At 44.3% G+C, this 17,834-nt stretch overlaps 1 protein-coding gene across 1 annotated transcript in view; it reads left to right on the forward strand.

Annotated features, from left to right (window-relative positions):
* LOC134543253 (cuticlin-1) overlaps window positions 1–17,834 on the forward strand; it is a 222,403-nt gene that overhangs the window by 177,826 nt on the left and 26,743 nt on the right. Inside the window, exon 3 of the mRNA XM_063388160.1 lies at window positions 14,594–15,026. Coding sequence (XP_063244230.1) covers window positions 14,594–15,026 — 433 coding nt within the window. The remainder of the gene's footprint in view (window positions 1–14,593; window positions 15,027–17,834) is intronic.

Consider the following 17,834-nt stretch of genomic DNA (forward strand, 5'->3'; position numbering starts at 1 on the left):
GGCTTCCCGTCGTGAGCGGGGCTCGCGAGCGACAGACGGAGAGAAAAAACGTGCTTCATTTTGTGTGAGTGCACTCATCCCGTGTGAAACTCGAGTCTGCAGCTTGGAATTCTCGCGAGTATGCTGTAAGGAATTTTCATCCCAATGTCACGTGACCGTAGAAGAATAAATACACATTTAAGTTTCAATATTTATTAAACATTCCTTCCTTGTATTTTCAGGTTGTTATCATTTTTTAAAAAAAAATAATTGTTTCAGTTAATTTTTATGTTTCAATCTAACTTATTGTCTATGTTTTTTGAATCTTCGATTGACAAGTTTTTTTTTCTTCTGACGTCCCAATCCAGCCAAACCGTAAAGGATTGGAGTTACCGGTCTTTTTTTACCGCCGCAAGCGATAATTCCTTGTCATATTCATTGTCTTTATCTTATTTTTGACGTGACAACGTCTAATAAATCGATGAACGCCGGCAGCACGCACGATAAAGTGTCCCGTTACGCACATTGTCCCGTTACGTTGTGTCCCGTTACACTCATTGTACGCTTACGCCGCATCTATCTCTCTTCCACTTTATTGGCCTATGCGTCCGAGGAGAAGAAAGACAGCGGCAGCACACAACTTACATCTACACGTAAACTGTTTCGTCGACTGGTTATAAAGTGAAGTGAAAAGTTAATGTGCTTTTCATTGCTTATTACAACAACAATTTCTGCAATAAAGGTTAATTATTCTTGCATTTTAAAAAATCTGATTACTAGTATAATTTCAAGTATTTATTCTTTTATTATTAAAATAAAAATGATTCAATTTTATTCATAAAGTATGCAATTATTTCATTAATGTTTTGTTATGACGTTGTCACGTTAAACTATCGTCCGTAAACCGACTTTACAGACAACCAATTTTTTTATTTTTTTTGTTTATTGAAGATGTGATTTGCTATCTTTAAGTTATATCATTTTTGTGTTTATTCTGTTATCTTTGTGATTTTTGTATCTGTTTCGTTCCGTTTCGGTCGCTGCAGGTGTCGGGGGCTCACTCACCTCGCGTGTGTAGGCCAGTTGCGGTCATGGCTACCTGCTGTGGTCCACTTGGCACGGACGGAGGGGAAAGTACACGCACTTGCAGCTTCAGAATATTATATTTAATCATCTTTTTTTGACGTGAATACGTCTTTATAATTGCTTCCATAGTGGGAGGCAATTCAAAAAACGAATGATAACAAAATTGGGGGATACAGTTTGGTGTTGCAGCTGCATTATCATCTCCATCCAATATTTAATTACACCACTGGATAGCTAAAGGACCAAAGATTTCGTTACGCTAAGTGAGGACTATGACGCATCACGCGCAGTGGAGGGGGTAAGCGCCGCCATTTTGAGGTAATTTTTCTGCGTTTCGAGATTTCCATTTAGTATAACTTTTGACTCGGAAAAGCTACGACGTTCGTTTCAGTTTCAATCGTCAGCTGTCGTCAAAATCTATCGATTGCATATATCAAATATTAGTGTAAAATGGTTACAGTGAATATATATATATAGTGTTAAAATAAAAAAAAAATATTATAACATACATAAAATAGCGTATTTGATATTTTGTATAGAAAATATTACCTGTTACGTAAACGTATTCACGTACAACGCACGGCCGTGTCCATGACACAGCCACACCCCATTATTTTACATATGAACTTTATTTAAAAGGAAATACAATATTCACAAAAGCTAGTTTTTTTTGTGTGCTACTTTTCGATTTTATGTGTACTGTACGTGTGACACAACTTATATAATTATTATAATCTTAAAAACTAGAGGTATAATATGCACTGATTTAAATATACGGTGAACAAATTACAGAAAATTTAAAACTAAATCTGCATACTACATAGAGAACAAAAATCTAATGAAATATTATAGAAATATTATCATCAGTTAAAATATCCCGTCATAGATTGACGCATTAAAAAAATTTTATTTTCAGGAGAAAAAACTACAATATTAAAAACTAAAATTGTAGAGATCTCCGTTTAATTGTTTTGGAATGCAAAGAAACAGGTACAAAACATATATTCTGTTTATGCAGAGTAGGATATGAGCAAAATCTACTATATAAAAATAAGTCGGGTTTTCCTTCCTGACGCTATAACTCCAGAACGCACGAACCGATTTCCACGGTTTTGCAGTCGTTGGAAAGGTATCGGGCTTATAGCAAAGAAAATTCAGGAAAAATTCAGGACAAACCAACATTTCAAGTTGATGGCGCCGGCGAAATACCACTCACTGACTCACTCATCACGAGATCTCTAAAACTATAGACCCGATTGACTTGAAATTTAGCATAGTTACTCATTTTGTGATGTAGACGCTCACTAAGAACGGATTCTGTGGAAATCCGATCCCAAGGGGAGTTTCGGGGGCGTAATATATCAAAATTTCCAGTATTTTGTAGGAAATCACCATGGCAACGGCTGTTGCTTTGTTGATGCTTCATTCGTCTCTATGGCAACGACTATTTCATTGTTAGTGCAGTCCTCATCACCGTTGAAATTTTGCGGGTACTTTAAATATCAAAAATTGCCCTTTTTTTTCAAGTATATATATTTTACAGATTTGTAACTTCACAGTAATGTTCCTTATGTTACACAGGATGACATTTTCCGAAATTAGATCCCATGGGTGGTTAAAACAAGGCAACAGTGGGTACTTTGTGTGCATGAGAACAGGATTTTGCATTGTTCATGCCTTCTGCATCTCCATGGCAACGGGCATCGCGCGGCAGTGGCGTACCCACAAGGAGGGGCATGTATAATGAGCGGCGCAAGAGTGATCTGCCTGTAGACTGCCGTAGCGAAGTACGGGTACATCAGTTTTATGTTGCGTGCACGAGTCGGGAAACCATCGGTACATTATACAGCATTGTAATAAATTTTCACTGAATTTTTTTTATTTACCATTACCGTAAATGGGAGGTGTGGCTTAATTTTTTTCAATTGGTATAACCGTGCGAAGCCGGGTCGGGCAGCTAGTTAACTCATATTTACTTGCATGCATACTAGTTAGTGTAGATTTTGATATCACATACTTTATTAAGCGTTAGCAATGTTCCTTAGATGGAGACGTTATAGTATTTTTTTTAGGTGATCAGATATATAACAGGTGTATAATTGAGGTTTTTTTTGTCGTAACGTCTAATAAATCGATGAACGCCGGCTGCACGCACGAAAAAGTGTCCCGTTACGCACATTGTTCCGTTACGCTGTGTCCCGTTACACTAATTGTTCCGTTACGCTGTGTTCCGTTACGCTGTCGGCGAGTGCAGTAATAATAGTTTATGTTACAATTGACTAAAAAAATATGTTGATTCATATAATTGATTATAGATATTTGATTACAGTTTATATTAATGAAAACTTGTTCATAATTAAATTTAAATTTTATAGCTAAACGCCAGTTTTTTAAATTAATTACAAGTCATCTACACGTAAACTGTTTCGTCGGTTGTTTATAAAGTGAAGTGAAAAGTTAATGTGGTTTTCTTTGCTTATTACAACAACAAATTCGGCAATAAAGGTTAATTATTCTTGCATTTTAAAAATCTGATTACTAGTATAATTTCAAGTATTTATTCTTTTATTGTTAAAATAAAAATGATTCAATTTTATTCATAAAAGTTTGCGACCATTTAATCAATGTTTTGTTATGACGTTGTCACGTTAAACTATCGTCCGTAAACCGACTGTACAGACAACCAATTTTTTTTATTTGTGCGTTTTATATTACCTTTTATTTGAAAGTTTGTCGTAAATAGAATAAAAGAATGAATTTTTTTTTAGTATGCCGGAATGCATCAAACACGTCTTCCTCCGTGAAGCGAGCTTTAGCCACGTCCTTCTGTCTCTCTTTCCCGCCGCGCGCAGGTAACGCGTGTATTCGCGTCACGCGGCGGGCAGACATTTCCGCCGGCCGCGCATCCACGCTCGGAACACACCACACTCGTGCGCGCGGCTCGTCACCGTTAGTTCGGAGTGCCGCCGCGGGGCGCGCCAACATGCCGGACTCCCCATTCACGCACACCTGCGGCCTCTAGACCACCCCCCCTCCCCCTCTTCACAACCCGTCATCACGGGAAGCCTGCGGTTCACGAGAAGCCACCTTTTCACAGGCGAGAGAGCCAAACGCCCGATCGTGCATCTTCGGTTTTTTTTTCAAGTGCCCAACCCCCGCATGGTAGACTCTTTTCTACTCTGTCCAACACTTCATCCAGACCATCCTCTGTCTCCTGTAAATTCCTACACGTAATGCATGCCAATTTGCATCCCGCATGAATGTGCCCAGGGTTTTCCCTGTGTCTATGCAGGTTTTACCTGGGCCCAACCTATCTCTAGTTATAGTCTAGATTTAAGAGTGAGGGGAGTTAGTCATGGCGCCAATCGCTGCCATGGCTGGCCAATCCCCTCCTAGCACATGATGCATGCGACCCTCTCCTTGCATGGATAATCCCAGCATGACTAGGCGTATAGGCTTCGGCCTGAGACGCACCTAGGTCCCTCCCTAACCCGGACCCCTCCAAAATACACTTAGTTTTAGTTAGGTTAGGAAAAAAAATCATCCGTTGTGAACTATATATAGGCTATCCCGCAGTTTCGCGTGGAAACCTACTTTTCATTGACCCAGAATCAGGTAGGTAAGGTTAGTTTTGTTACATAAATAAAATTTTCGCAAAAATTAGTTATATTTTTCTGAGGTTAAGTTTTTGCACTTTTGAGTGGCGGTAAAAATGATCGTTCTCACACGCCATACTGATACTATTTTTGTCATTGCTTTCCTTGAAGTGCTATTTCAAAAATTTCAACTCAGTACCTCCTTTTACATTCGTTGTTCTGCCAGAAATATTTTCAACGTATGTTCACTTAGTGTGATATCATGGGGAAGTATTCGTGTTTTTCATCACTTGCGAAAGAGAGTTATCGAGTTAAAATTTTAGGAACAGCCCTTAAAAATATACCAGTTAGCTAAATAACACGTCAAATCGCTGCGAAAGTATGACAATACTTCTTGAAGAGAATCCGTTCTTTATTTTTTTTTTTCGCTCGTGTATGTGATCGCAACTTGTATGAAAGGTTAGTTAGCTTACGTCAGTGAAATTTCATTTAAAATAAGCGAGAAAAAAATCCTAATAATTCAGGATGCGCTTGCATCCCCACAGTGGCTGTATGTAGTTCGTGTGTCGCCAGTATGCCAACTGTGTTTTGGAAACACAGCTAGCGAAGACAATTTTTTTTCTCCGCGGAATAATACGCTTTTAACGGCATCGAGCGTCCACCGGGTAAATAGTGACTTTTTTTTTTGACGTGACAACGTCTAATAAATCGATGAACGCCGGCTGCATGCACGAAAAAGTATACCGTTACGCACGTCGTCCCTTTGCGCTGTGTCCCGTTACGCTCATTGTACGCTTGCGCCGCATCTATCTCTCTTCCACTCGACTGTTTATAAAGTGAAGTGAAAAGTTAATGTGGTTTTCATTGCTTATTACAACAACAATTTCGACAATAAAGGTTAATTATTCTTGCATTTTAAAAATCTGTTTACTAGTATAATTTCAAGAATTTATTATTTTATTATTAAAATTAAAATTATTCAATTTTATTCATAAAAGTATGCAATCATTTCATCAATGTTTTGTTATGACGTTGTCACGTTGAACTATCGTCCGTAAACCGACTTTTCAGACAACCAAATTATTTTTTTTTTTACTTCCTTTTAGGAGCGGTGCTCCGCGCGGGCGAAACACAGAACCTCATTCCCGGTCTGGGGATGGACAGTTGTTTGGTGGAGGGGGAGGGAGGTGGTTGTAATGGGGTGGGTGATGGAGGGGGGAAATTACGGCACTGCCCCTCTCCGCGACCCCTGACCCCCCGCGCACACCGTCGGCCAGCCCGTACCCATAAACCCACGCGCGGTTTCAGCGGCGCGCCGGGGTTTTGATCTGACGAGGGTCGCGACCTCTCGCCGCGGCGCGGCATTCTGCTACCCCCTCCCCCCTTGCTCCCCTTACCGGCCTTACAACCTCACCGGCGGTCAAACGAACAGGCCTGCTGATCGCGCAGTAGCGGACCCATCTTACAATCTCACGCAGAAGAGATTACTTTCGAAAACTAGTTTGTAATACTACAAGGAATATATTATAACGTTGTAACCCCCACTCCCCCTTACCATCCTTTCATGGGGCACGACACAAAAAAAATAGTTAACGAACGTCCAAAACGTTAAATACACTTAAATAAATAAAATAAAAAAGTGTACCATACTGCAGAGTGAATAATAGCAGAGGGAAAAGTTAAGACCATCTGATTTGACATCTTACTGAATTTATTGACGTATTTAGTCGTAGAGCAAAACCTTTGCACGTACGTGTACATAAATCTTAAAACTACAAAAAAAAATAATACTAAACTAGCGATTAAATTTAGTCTCTGTTAAGTCTATGGTTTGGGTGTGCTGCCAATATAGTACTTGTCTCGAGTGTGTGATCGCGTCTCTGTACGACTAGTGGGCGAAAAGAATGTGATGGCAAGTTTATTGAACATAGCGTAGCCTTTCAGACTTTGCATTTCCGTAAAAAAAAATCTTGGTACGAGTGCAACCCACGGACTTGGACTCTTATCTTTGAACGTACTGTAATATCTTTGTTTGTTTTTTCTGTTACTGTTGTAAATAATTTTGTATTTATACGTGTATGATCAGGCGTGTAGAACCGCTGGTTTTTATGAAGTCAAGCTTTTGTTTGAAAATACAGTTAACTCCCTCTTATCCGCGGGCGGATGATCCGCGCATGCTACGAAAAAATACAGCACATATTGTAACGTTTTGGCCCTGACCCTAGCCAACACGTACAACTCCCGCGCCTCGCCACACCGTAAAAAGGCTCTAATGACTCGTACCGCGAGCGCAGGAAAACCCCCAAAAAAAATATTTGAATCCAAACAGATAGCAGACACAACAACACTACTAGTAAGATTATGAACAGTGAGAGGGGACAGCAAGTTATAAAAAAAATGAGAAATTTATATGGCACCATTTAATAGTTAGATAAGTATATCATAAAAGGATTTCTCACAAATCGGCGCGAACCACTTCCAATACATACTGTATTATATTAAAAAAATTCTATTAAACTATATACAAAATACTTCATCAATTACTACCAACGGTATACTCTGATCTTATACTTCGGAGCTCCGAAAAATTAATATAATACCCCAAAAAAATATTAACTATAGATATATATATATAACATTAAAACAACCTCTGACGCGCCAGGCATAGTACAACTATAAATATTAAAGGATAAACTTTTGCATCTGATAAGCGTAATGTAACAACATATTAACACATATTAACATCCCAATAAATATCTTAAAAATTTATCTAGTTCCAAAATTTTGGCTTAAAACAAAAAGGGCTTTCACAGTTTAAGTCATTGTCTAACGCTGACGGTCTTTTCACTTCAACGTCTGTCGAGTATAGTTTTTTTTGCACGCGGAAAGTAACCAACTGCTGAAACAATCAGATTGCGTAGTAAGTTAATTAAATTTGGAAAATCCCCGCTTTATCATTTCTTGCTGCGACTAAAAAGGGTCAATGGGGCGGTGGCATGGCTGGCACTTACTTGCGATCCACGTCGAGAAGTCCGGTCACCTGGTACACTCAGTTACTCACGAGCGTAAAATGATGGCGAACCATCACCATTAGACGTTGCCGTAGTTGCGATTTTCTGCTGCGACGAGTTCCCGTCATGCTGGTTCGGAGGTGTCGTCGACGCACGTATTTCCTCCTTAAAACATGCTCGCGATATTCACCAACCTAAGCATCACCACCCCAACCCGCTTTATTTCGACACGTCCGCCACCGGCTAGGCCCACAGGCCGACTCCCGATCACTCGTCCCCTGACGTCAGACCCACTCCATATGTCCGCTGACGTCAGACACACAGCTCTTCCGCCACGTGCGTTCGCCGCGGAGCGATACAATCGATGATACTCTCGAACCTTCCAGACCAATATAATAACTAAAGTCCATTAAAATTAACAAATTAAGAAGACTAAATAAAAATTACAGTTTCATATATTTTTTACGTTAAACCAAATATAACAAACGTAAATCAAAATAACTTCTATTACCAGGGAGGCCAAAAAATAAATATAAAAAATCTACCATTTATCCAGGCCAGAGCTGTAGCAGACATGCTACAATATGTAAATCTGTATTTGATTACAAGTGAGCAAATTTAAACTCTACTGACGAGTGTATTGTGTGCAGTATACAGTAAAACGCCACAGGCCTTCTCGGAACTCACGAAGTAGGCTGGCTTGCGTTGCTATTTTTGTATCTGTCGCGCTTTGTTTCTAGTCGTATGGTTGCTTTGAAATTAATGTTTCCTTTTTTGTTTCCCATTTTCGGCTATTTTCCGGATTATCCGCGATTTTCACTATCCGCGGTGGCCCAGCCACTTAATTTCGCGGATAATCGGGAGTGTACTGTAAATGTATCGCCGTCGGAATCCAAAAAAAGTTCATTGTAAGTTGTTTGTACACACTGTAGGATCTAACGTCACGCGAATTATTTTAATAATATTCTCCGCTTATGTTTGTTTTACTCTGCTTGTTTGCGTGGGTGTAGACAGCGCGTTTAGTTGGTAGATTTTTTGTGAGATTACAGCTGGTCTACACCCAATATTTCAGTTAAGGCCCACCCTGTGGGGTGGTTTAAAGCCTCAAAGGTGGCTCCAAAACTTAAACCATTTGCGCAGACAGACAGGTCCGGGATGGAAACTGAAGCAACAGTCCGTAGTATGAACTTGCAGTATTGTGCAAAAATGCTGAAATGTCAAAACTTGATTTTCGCAACTGTTCCGATGGTGCAGGCCTAGTGTAGCGAGCCTGTTACTCCCCCCGCGCTCACCTCCTTCCCACCCCAGACACGCAGGTGGCTACCGCAGGGATGGATTACACTGCACGCGTGCACCGCGCTCGCAGTCCAATGCGCGCGGCTTCATTACCCTGGACGCGTACTCCAGCGCACTGCCTCGTGTTGGTGGTGCGCACTAGTTATAAAACTACAATGAAGACGTTGCGGGGCTGTGAAAAACTTACGAAATAGTTCAAAGATATAGTTTCCCAAAAATACTTGGTTATCTGTAAAGTCGGTTTACGGAAGATAGTTTAACGTGACGTCATAACAAAACATTGATGAAATGGTTGCATATTTTTATGGTTAAAATTGAATCATTTTAATTTTAATAATAAAATAATAAATACTTGTAAATTATACTAGTAATCAGATTTTTATAATGCAAGAATAATTAACCTTTATTGCCGAAATTGTTGTTGTTAATAAGCAATGAAAACCACATTAACTTTTCACTTCACTTTATAAACAGTGGAGTGGAAGATAGATAGATGCGGCGCAAGCGTACAATGAGCGTAACGGGACACAGCGTAACGGAAAAATGTGCGTAACGGGATACTTTTTCGTGCGTGCAGCTTGCGTTCATCGATTTATCAGACGTTGTCACGTCAAAAAAAAAAGTGCCGCTTCAAACAAAGTTAAATTCTATGCCTCGTCACTAGCAAACTGGAAAGGCACTTACTTCTTCTATACAACACTTAAATTCAGGAAAGTGTTCCGTCACCATTGAGACCGAAATACTGGGCGGATCTTACCTTGGCAGTTGAGGTGTTGGCCGCCAGAGTCCAGGCGGTGCTCGTCGCTCTGGCGCTGGGTGTTCCGGCCCCACGGAGGCGTCGAGCGCCCCACTCTCCCACGTGTGCGCACCACCAGGCGTCGCGAAGCAGACTCTCCTGCGGCTCCGACGATCAGCTCCGCACTCGGGCTCCGCGCATGCGCAGAGCGTGGTCTCCGACCGAGCGGTCGCCAGGGATAGCGTTACCAACATCCACGCAATTTTTTCTCTCTCGCAAGCCCGCCTTTTTTCAACGCATCCAGTTATTTATCTTTCTTGACGTGACAACGTCTAATAAATCGATGAACGCCAGCTGCACGCACGAAAAAGTGTCCCGTTATACGCACATTGTCCCGTTACGCCGTGTCCCGTTACGCTCATTGTACGCTTGCGCCGCATCTATCTCTCTTCCACTCGATTGGAACAACTATAGATTTGACTTTTTCGAGGCACATTAAACTTGAAACACTCCCATTCGTTTCCAAATTTTCCTATCATCGTCCTATCCTTAACAGAATAACACAGATTGGAAGAAGTTAAATAGAAAACATGTATAAAAGTTATAGTTGAAATAATCTGTTCGTTAAAGTAATAAACATATTTGAATTAATGAGTGCAAATAAAAGTAAATTTATCAATTAAATTGTAGATTTTATTTCACTCCTTCTTTGTATCCATACAAAATAGTGATGATTCAATAATATGATTCAATTTTAATAAATAAAAGTATGCAATCATTTCATCAATGTTTTGTTATGAGGTTGTCACGTTAAACTATCGTCTGTTAACCGACTTTACAGACAACCAATTTTTTTGCTAATTTTGTACAGGTTACATATACACAAATACTCAGTTAAGGATAGCAGAACAAAGTTGCGTGTATTTTCGGAACATTTTACGGTACCAACAATCCATGGTTTAATTTTCACTACACTGACTGTCTGTCTTGGGCTAATAGGTTACCATTTTTCGTTCCTACAACCATGTTTCTTTTTTATCGGTTCAAAAATAATAATATTTTTCCAATCATTCTATACGCTGTTCAGACCTCTTTTTACAAATGACAAGTTCCCACGGGTAACTAAATTTTAAGAAGTAAACTGTTATAGTTTCACATAAGGGCGTCGTTAGACCGCGGCCGTCCATTCCAACTGTTATCCTATGCTCAGGCCCTGGGCTCTAGAAATACCAAGATTGCAGAAGTTTATCCCTGTTTTAAGACGGTAATTATCGCGGATTCCTCTCGTGAACGACTCGCATGCCAACATTTCTCTGTCTTCTTGCCGCTTCCGCAAATGGCTGAACAGCAGTTGCGACTGTGATACTCCCGAGCCATGGGCTGATCTTTCAGCCAAAGGAGCGCGGAGTACGTCCCACGGGCTACTGAACATTCCACATGCAGTCGGTACTTTCAAAAACCTCGCCGTCTCGCGTTGCATCCGTACGGCGATTTCGGAAAGCGACGTGAGGCGCCGAATTTTGCGGTTGATCGATCAACGGAACAAACCTTGGCAACGGACATTTAACTTGATGCTATACTTGCGGGATAAGGCGAAAGAATTTCCCGACGAAGTGTGATTTGCTACGTGGCTTCAGAGCGAGAAATGCTGATCGCACGTCGAATTTTTTTTTAAATACCAAGAAATTAAACTCGTAATGAGTATTTATTTAGTACAAGACTGTATTCCAGAACCATCCAGAGTTGCTTGGCTTCTAGTAGGTAACTGCTCCCTGATGATGGCGACTGCAATGTTGAAACGTCGGTGTATTATTCGCCAAGGACGCGGCTACAATGCAGAAGCCAAGCTAATTCAGTCAATGGCCGTGAAAGCCTGCGAACACGATTTCTGATATATATATAATTTTAAACTTCTAGGAGTAAAATACCACAACAAATTATTACTATCGGTATTATTTTCCTTTGTGATTTTTTTTTTGCTGGCTGATTGACGGTACCTACAGAGAGCGGAACTTTTTTTATTTATTTGGAATTTGTCACACGCCCACCAACAGTCGTAGACTTTAGTGGTGGACACTACATGAAACAACAGGAACACAGTTATCACTACCAGTGTATGGACTCCCACCTCCGTCGGTATATAGCTCGATAGAAGCCGTTTTCCTGTAGCAGACGTAGAGCAGCAAGTAACTTGACTTCCTGTGACGAACATCCGAGACCGCGTTGAGCAACCAGCGCCGGCGCGTCCATATACCTAGGCGAACTAGGCGACCGCCCAGGGCGCCAAGTAGCTGGGGGCGGCGCAGCACGACACACAACAGCTCATATAACTTGTTTTAACGATTATTGAAAGTAGATGAAAAAATGGTATTCTGTAACAGCTTGGAATGTTTATATTGGATGTAAGTAATTATTTAAAGTCCACGGTGACCAGTTTATGATTTGTAATAAGTAAAAAAGTAAAAAAAAAACACAAGCCTGCTTTACATTTGATTGTTGACAAAATCTTAGGCTTACGTGATGTATTTTGAGGCAAGGAAAAAAATTTTGGGGTGTCCGGTGGTGGTGGGAGGGGGGGTTGGGGGTGGCATTAAGGTTTTTCGCTTAGGGCGACAATTGTACCTTTGAATCTATATACTGTATAGAAGTCACCAGCCCAGGTTAAAATTTCTAATACGGTTTTGAGGTAGTTGGTTAATTCACCGCCGCAATCGCCACCATCTCTAAGGCATCGACTTGTGGGGGTCCCTAGCGGACAAGTGTCGAACTCTTCAAACACCCCTTCCCCCTCCCGTTGAACGACCTTCAGCTGCAGTGAATGATGGGTGGGGGGTGCGGGGAATGACAGCGGGCGACTAGTGCTGCGCTCTAACGTGTAAATAACAACCTAAGACGATACAGGGCGTTACGGCAGCGCACTGCAGCGGTGAAGTTCCCAAGCTGCTCATCATACGCTTCTGAAAAACGTAGAGTAAATCCTATCCACTCGCGACTTGTATACAGTATATATATTCAAAGATTGTACCTTGCACCGGCCCTGTGAGCAACGGACGGCTGTTGAGGCCGGCAGACGGCGCGGACTCTGACGGGCAAGACGCCAGACCCGGAGACACACCCGCGTCCCGACTGATGGACGAGACGCCAGGAGCGATAGCGGCGGCGCCCCTGACCTGCCCCACCGGCGCGGCGATCCTGAACGTGGTCTCTGGCCCCGGGATATCTGAACGCGCATCCTTTCAGGACGTGCGCGCCCTTTCTTGGCATCACCCAAGTACATACAAGCATTCTTCTTTGACATCGCCCCAAGTATATGCAAACCTTATTGACGTTGCCCCGAGCAAACGCGCCCTTTCTAGAAAATTTTCCCCAAGTACAAACATTGTTCTTGAAGTCAACCCAAGTATGTGCAATACTTCGTAACTGCATAGGCGATCTGCGCATATCACATAAATTATAAGGTTCGAATTGATTTTAAATAGCATTACACTTATAATTTTTTTGTCCTACTATCAGGGTTAGAACAATTTAAAAAAAAATTCGAAAACCTAACCACCCTTGAGACCCACCCTTTTGACCTCCCTGCGTCGTGTGACTGGTCCATAAAGTTTATATATATGCATAGTGAATATTAGTAATATAAAATGTGTTCATTAACTTTTTCCAAGTGTATTTATGTAAGTGAGGTTATTTTCCCGTATGTATAACGATGTCAGGTTGCTTGAAAGCTTCCATTGTCGCTGGCAGGGAGTGCCTGTGTCAGGTTTGGTATATCTTTGCCGTTTTCATGGGAGTGTTTGTGAAGTTAGATTCCCGTATGTATAATTTATTTGCATTATAAAATAATGTTACATATTTAGTTGAAAAATTAGAATAAACATTCAACAAAGTTACTAACTTTCATTATTAATTCAGATTCGTCTTGATTATTTTACTAAAATAATTAATTTTACACAAGGGTTTATATTAATATTTCATACTTAGTGTTTATTTAATTTATTTTGATGAATTTATATCTTACCAACTGCAGACATTTTATTATTTCATTTCTATTAATTATTTGCATGCAAAGTGAAAGTTAGTCTTGTATTACGCCAAGTATATGTAATTTCTAGGGACCGGAATAATTCGCGGATTCAATGACCTCTAGGATAGCCTCCATTATCCTCTGCACATCTCAAGTAAACATGCGTGTTCATTGGGTACTAAATTGTGAGTCGTCTCCACTGGGTAGCTTGTGATTCGACGCTTCTTTGGTCGATAGTCTCTCATCGGCCCAGAGTGCTCCAGTTAAACCGCGAGCCAATAGCAGAACCAGCAGAATTGTGCACATGTTTGAATTTCAGCCTATCACGAAACGAATCCGCAAATTTTTTTTCCTGTCTCTAGCTAATTTCTAACACACATTTGGGTTTTTTTAATTGTACATTGGAGCCGGGCCGACTGAGGTGTGTCTGACTTATGAATATGTATATACTGTATAGAAGTCGCGAGTGGATAGAATTTACTCTACGTTTTATCAGAAGCGTATGATGAGCAGCTTGGGAACTTCACCGCTGCAGTGCGCTGCCGTAAGGCCCTGTATCGTCTTGGTTGTTATTTACACGTTAGAGCGCAGCACTGTCGCCCGCTGTCATTCCCCTGCGCCCCCCCCCCACCCACCATTCACTGCAGCTGAAGGTCGTTCAACGGGAGGGGGAAGGGGTGTTTGAAGAGTTCCGACACTTCTCCGCTAGGGACCACCGCAAGTCGATGCCCTAGAGATGGTGGCGATTGCAGCGGTGAATTAACCAACTACCTCAGAACCGTATTAGAAATTTTAACCTGGGCTGGCGACTTCTATACAGTATATATATTCAAAGGTCTGACCAAGGGCGGGTGATTGCCGGCAGGTGGCGACCCTGGCGACGGGCAGCGGCGACATCTGGCCGCTGGAGCGCCCCGACGGCATGCCAGCCATCCAGTCCTTGGAGGTGATGTGCGGCAAGGACCACATGGACGTGCACCTCAGCTTCACGCACCCCTTCGAGGGCATCGTGTCGTCCAAGGGCCAGCACGCCGACCCGCGCTGCACCTACGTGCCGCCCTCCACGGGCCGCACCTTCTTCTCGTTCCGCATCGCGTACGCGCGCTGCGGCACCAAGCCGGACCTGCACGGCCAGTTCTACGAGAACACCGTCGTCGTGCAGTACGACAAGGACCTGCTCGAGGTGTGGGACGAGGCCAAGCGGCTGCGCTGCGAGTGGTTCAACGACTACGAGAAGACGGCGTCCAAGCCGCCCATGGTCATCGCCGACCTGGACGTCGTGCAGCTCGACTTCAGGGGTGAGTCGACGGCTCCAAGGGTCGATGTATCGATCCTCTTCCACAGCCCCGTGTCGAACCTCGGTGCCGTATCGATCCTCTTCCCGGCCCCGTGTCGAACCTCGGTGCCGTATCGATCCTCTTCCCGGCCCCGTGTCGAACCTCGGTGCCGTATCGATCCTCTTCCCGGCCCCGTGTCGAACCTCGGTGCCGTATCGATCCTCTTCCCGGCCCCGTGTCGAACCTCGGTGCCGTATCGATCCTCTTCCCGGCCCCGTGTCGAACCTCGGTGCCGTATCGATCCTCTTCCCGGCCCCGTGTCGAACCTCGGTGCCGTATCGATCCTCTTCCCGGCCCCGTGTCGAACCTCGGTGCCGTATCGATCCTCTTCCCGGCCCCGTGTCGAACCTCGGTGCCGTATCGATCCTCTTCCCGGCCCCGTGTCGAACCTCGGTGCCGTATCGATCCTCTTCCCGGCCCCGTGTCGAAACTCGGCGCCGTATCGATCCTCTTCCCGGCCCCGTGTCGAACCTCGGCGCCGTATCGATCCTCTTCCCTGACCCGTGTCGAAACTCGGTGCCGTATCGATCCTCTTCCCGGCCCCGTGTCGAAACTCGGCGCTATATCGATCCTCTTCCCGGCTCCGTGTCGAAACTCGGCGCTGTATCGATCCTCTTCCCGGCCCCGTGTCGAACCTCGGCGCCGTATCGATCCTCTTCCCGGCCCCGTGTCGAACCTCGGTGCCGTATCGATCCTCTTCCCGGCCCCGTGTCGAACCTCGGTGCCGTATCGATCCTCTTCCCGGCCCCGTGTCGAACCTCGGTGCCGTATCGATCCTCTTCCCGGCCCCGTGTCGAACCTCGGTGCCGTATCGATCCTCTTCCCGGCCCCGTGTCGAAACTCGGCGCTGTATCTATCCTCTTCCCAGCCCCGTGTCGAACCTCGGCGCTGTATCGATCCTCTTCCCAGCCCCGTGTCGAACCTCGGCGCCGTGTCGATCCTCTTCCCAGCCCCGTTTAGAACCTCGGCGCCGTGTCGATCCTCTTCCCAGCCCCGTGTCGAACCTCGGCGCCGTGTCGATCCTCTTCCCAGCCCCGTGTCGAACCTCGGCGCCGTGTCGATCCTCTTCCCAGCCCCGTGTCGAACCTCGGCGCTGTAACGATCCTCTTCCAGCCCCGTGTCGAACCTCGGCGCTGTATCGATCCTCTTCCCAGCCCCGTGTCGAACCTCGGCGCTGTAACGATCCTCTTCCCAGCCCCGTGTCGAACCTCGGCGCCGTGTCGATCCTCTTCCCAGCCCCGTGTCGAACCTCGGCGCTGTATCGATCCTCTTCCCAGCCCCGTGTCGAACCTCGGCGCTGTATCGATCCTCTTCCCAGCCCCGTGTCGAACCTCGGCGCTGTATCGATCCTCTTCCCAGCCCCGTGTCGAACCTCGGCGCTGTAACGATCCTCTTCCCAGCCCCGTGTCGAACCTCGGCGCCGTGTCGATCCTCTTCCCAGCCCCGTGTCGAACCTCGGCGCCGTATCGATCTTCTTCCCAGCCCCGTGTCGAACCTCGGCGCCGTGTCGATCCTCTTCCCAGCCCCGTGTCGAACCTCGGCGCTGTATCGATCCTCTTCCCAGCCCCTTGTCGAACCTCGGCGCCGTGTCGATCCTCTTCCCAGCCCCGTGTCGAACCTCGGCGCTGTAACGATCCTCTTCCCAGCCCCGTGTCGAACCTCGGCGCTGTATCGATCCTCTTCCCAGCCCCGTGTCGAACCTCGGCGCTGTAACGATCCTCTTCCCAGCCCCGTGTCGAACCTCGGCGCCGTGTCGATCCTCTTCCCAGCCCCGTGTCGAACCTCGGCGCTGTATCGATCCTCTTCCCAGCCCCGTGTCGAACCTCGGCGCTGTATCGATCCTCTTCCCAGCCCCGTGTCGAACCTCGGCGCTGTAACGATCCTCTTCCCAGCCCCGTGTCGAACCTCGCTGGTCTTAAGGCACGCATCGTCGTTTAACCAGATCGCAGAGTATTCGTCATATTATTCATCAATTTTTCTAGGATTTCGTAATCAGTGCTTAGTTTCTCTTACCCGATGCTTAGATTTTGACGAAATCCTACTTTTAGCGCTCCTTAAAATAGTTTTAAAATAGTAGTTAACTAAAGACATGCTTTACATATTTTTTTTTTTCTAAAAAAAATGGAATATACAGTAACGAAGTATCGCAGCGAATTCAATTCTGCTTTGTGTAACCGCGCCAAATTCAACCCACAACTTATTAAGTCTCGGTCATGCGCGACCTGTTGATAATTTTTTTCCCCCGATATTATTTTTATTTAAGGCCTGTTTCTGTAATATAAACTCGATAACTCACTTGCGTGTGTCATTCTGGCACATAAAACCTTTTTCAACAGACATTCATTGAGTCTAATACCATGGATGTACAGCGACGTACAAGACTTACCTGCTTTTCTTACACACGTGATATTACTCTTAAGTGAATATATGTTGGAAATATTTGTAGCAAAACAACGAATGCAAGGGAGGTATTGAGTTGTACATTTTATTTTTTGAAACAGCCCTTAAAAAAAAAAGTAATGACGAAGATGTATGAACATGGTGTATGAGGTCTCAGAGCTAACTTGGGCCAGGCGCGCGAAGAAGGAGGTCTGGCAACGCTGTGTCAAAGGTTGTAGAGGAGGGGAGGGGGAGAGAGACACACACTTCCTGCCGAAGAGGCGGTCGCGAACTCGCGAGGATTGTCCACCAGGTGGTCGATGTTCGTTAGTATCGTCGGAAGATACTCTTCCCCCACTCCTCGGAGCTCCTTCTCACCGCAGGGGCTAT

This window comes from Bacillus rossius (genome assembly GCF_032445375.1).
Source record: "Bacillus rossius redtenbacheri isolate Brsri chromosome 9 unlocalized genomic scaffold, Brsri_v3 Brsri_v3_scf9_2, whole genome shotgun sequence".
In the NCBI taxonomy this organism is placed as follows: domain Eukaryota; kingdom Metazoa; phylum Arthropoda; class Insecta; order Phasmatodea; family Bacillidae; genus Bacillus; species Bacillus rossius.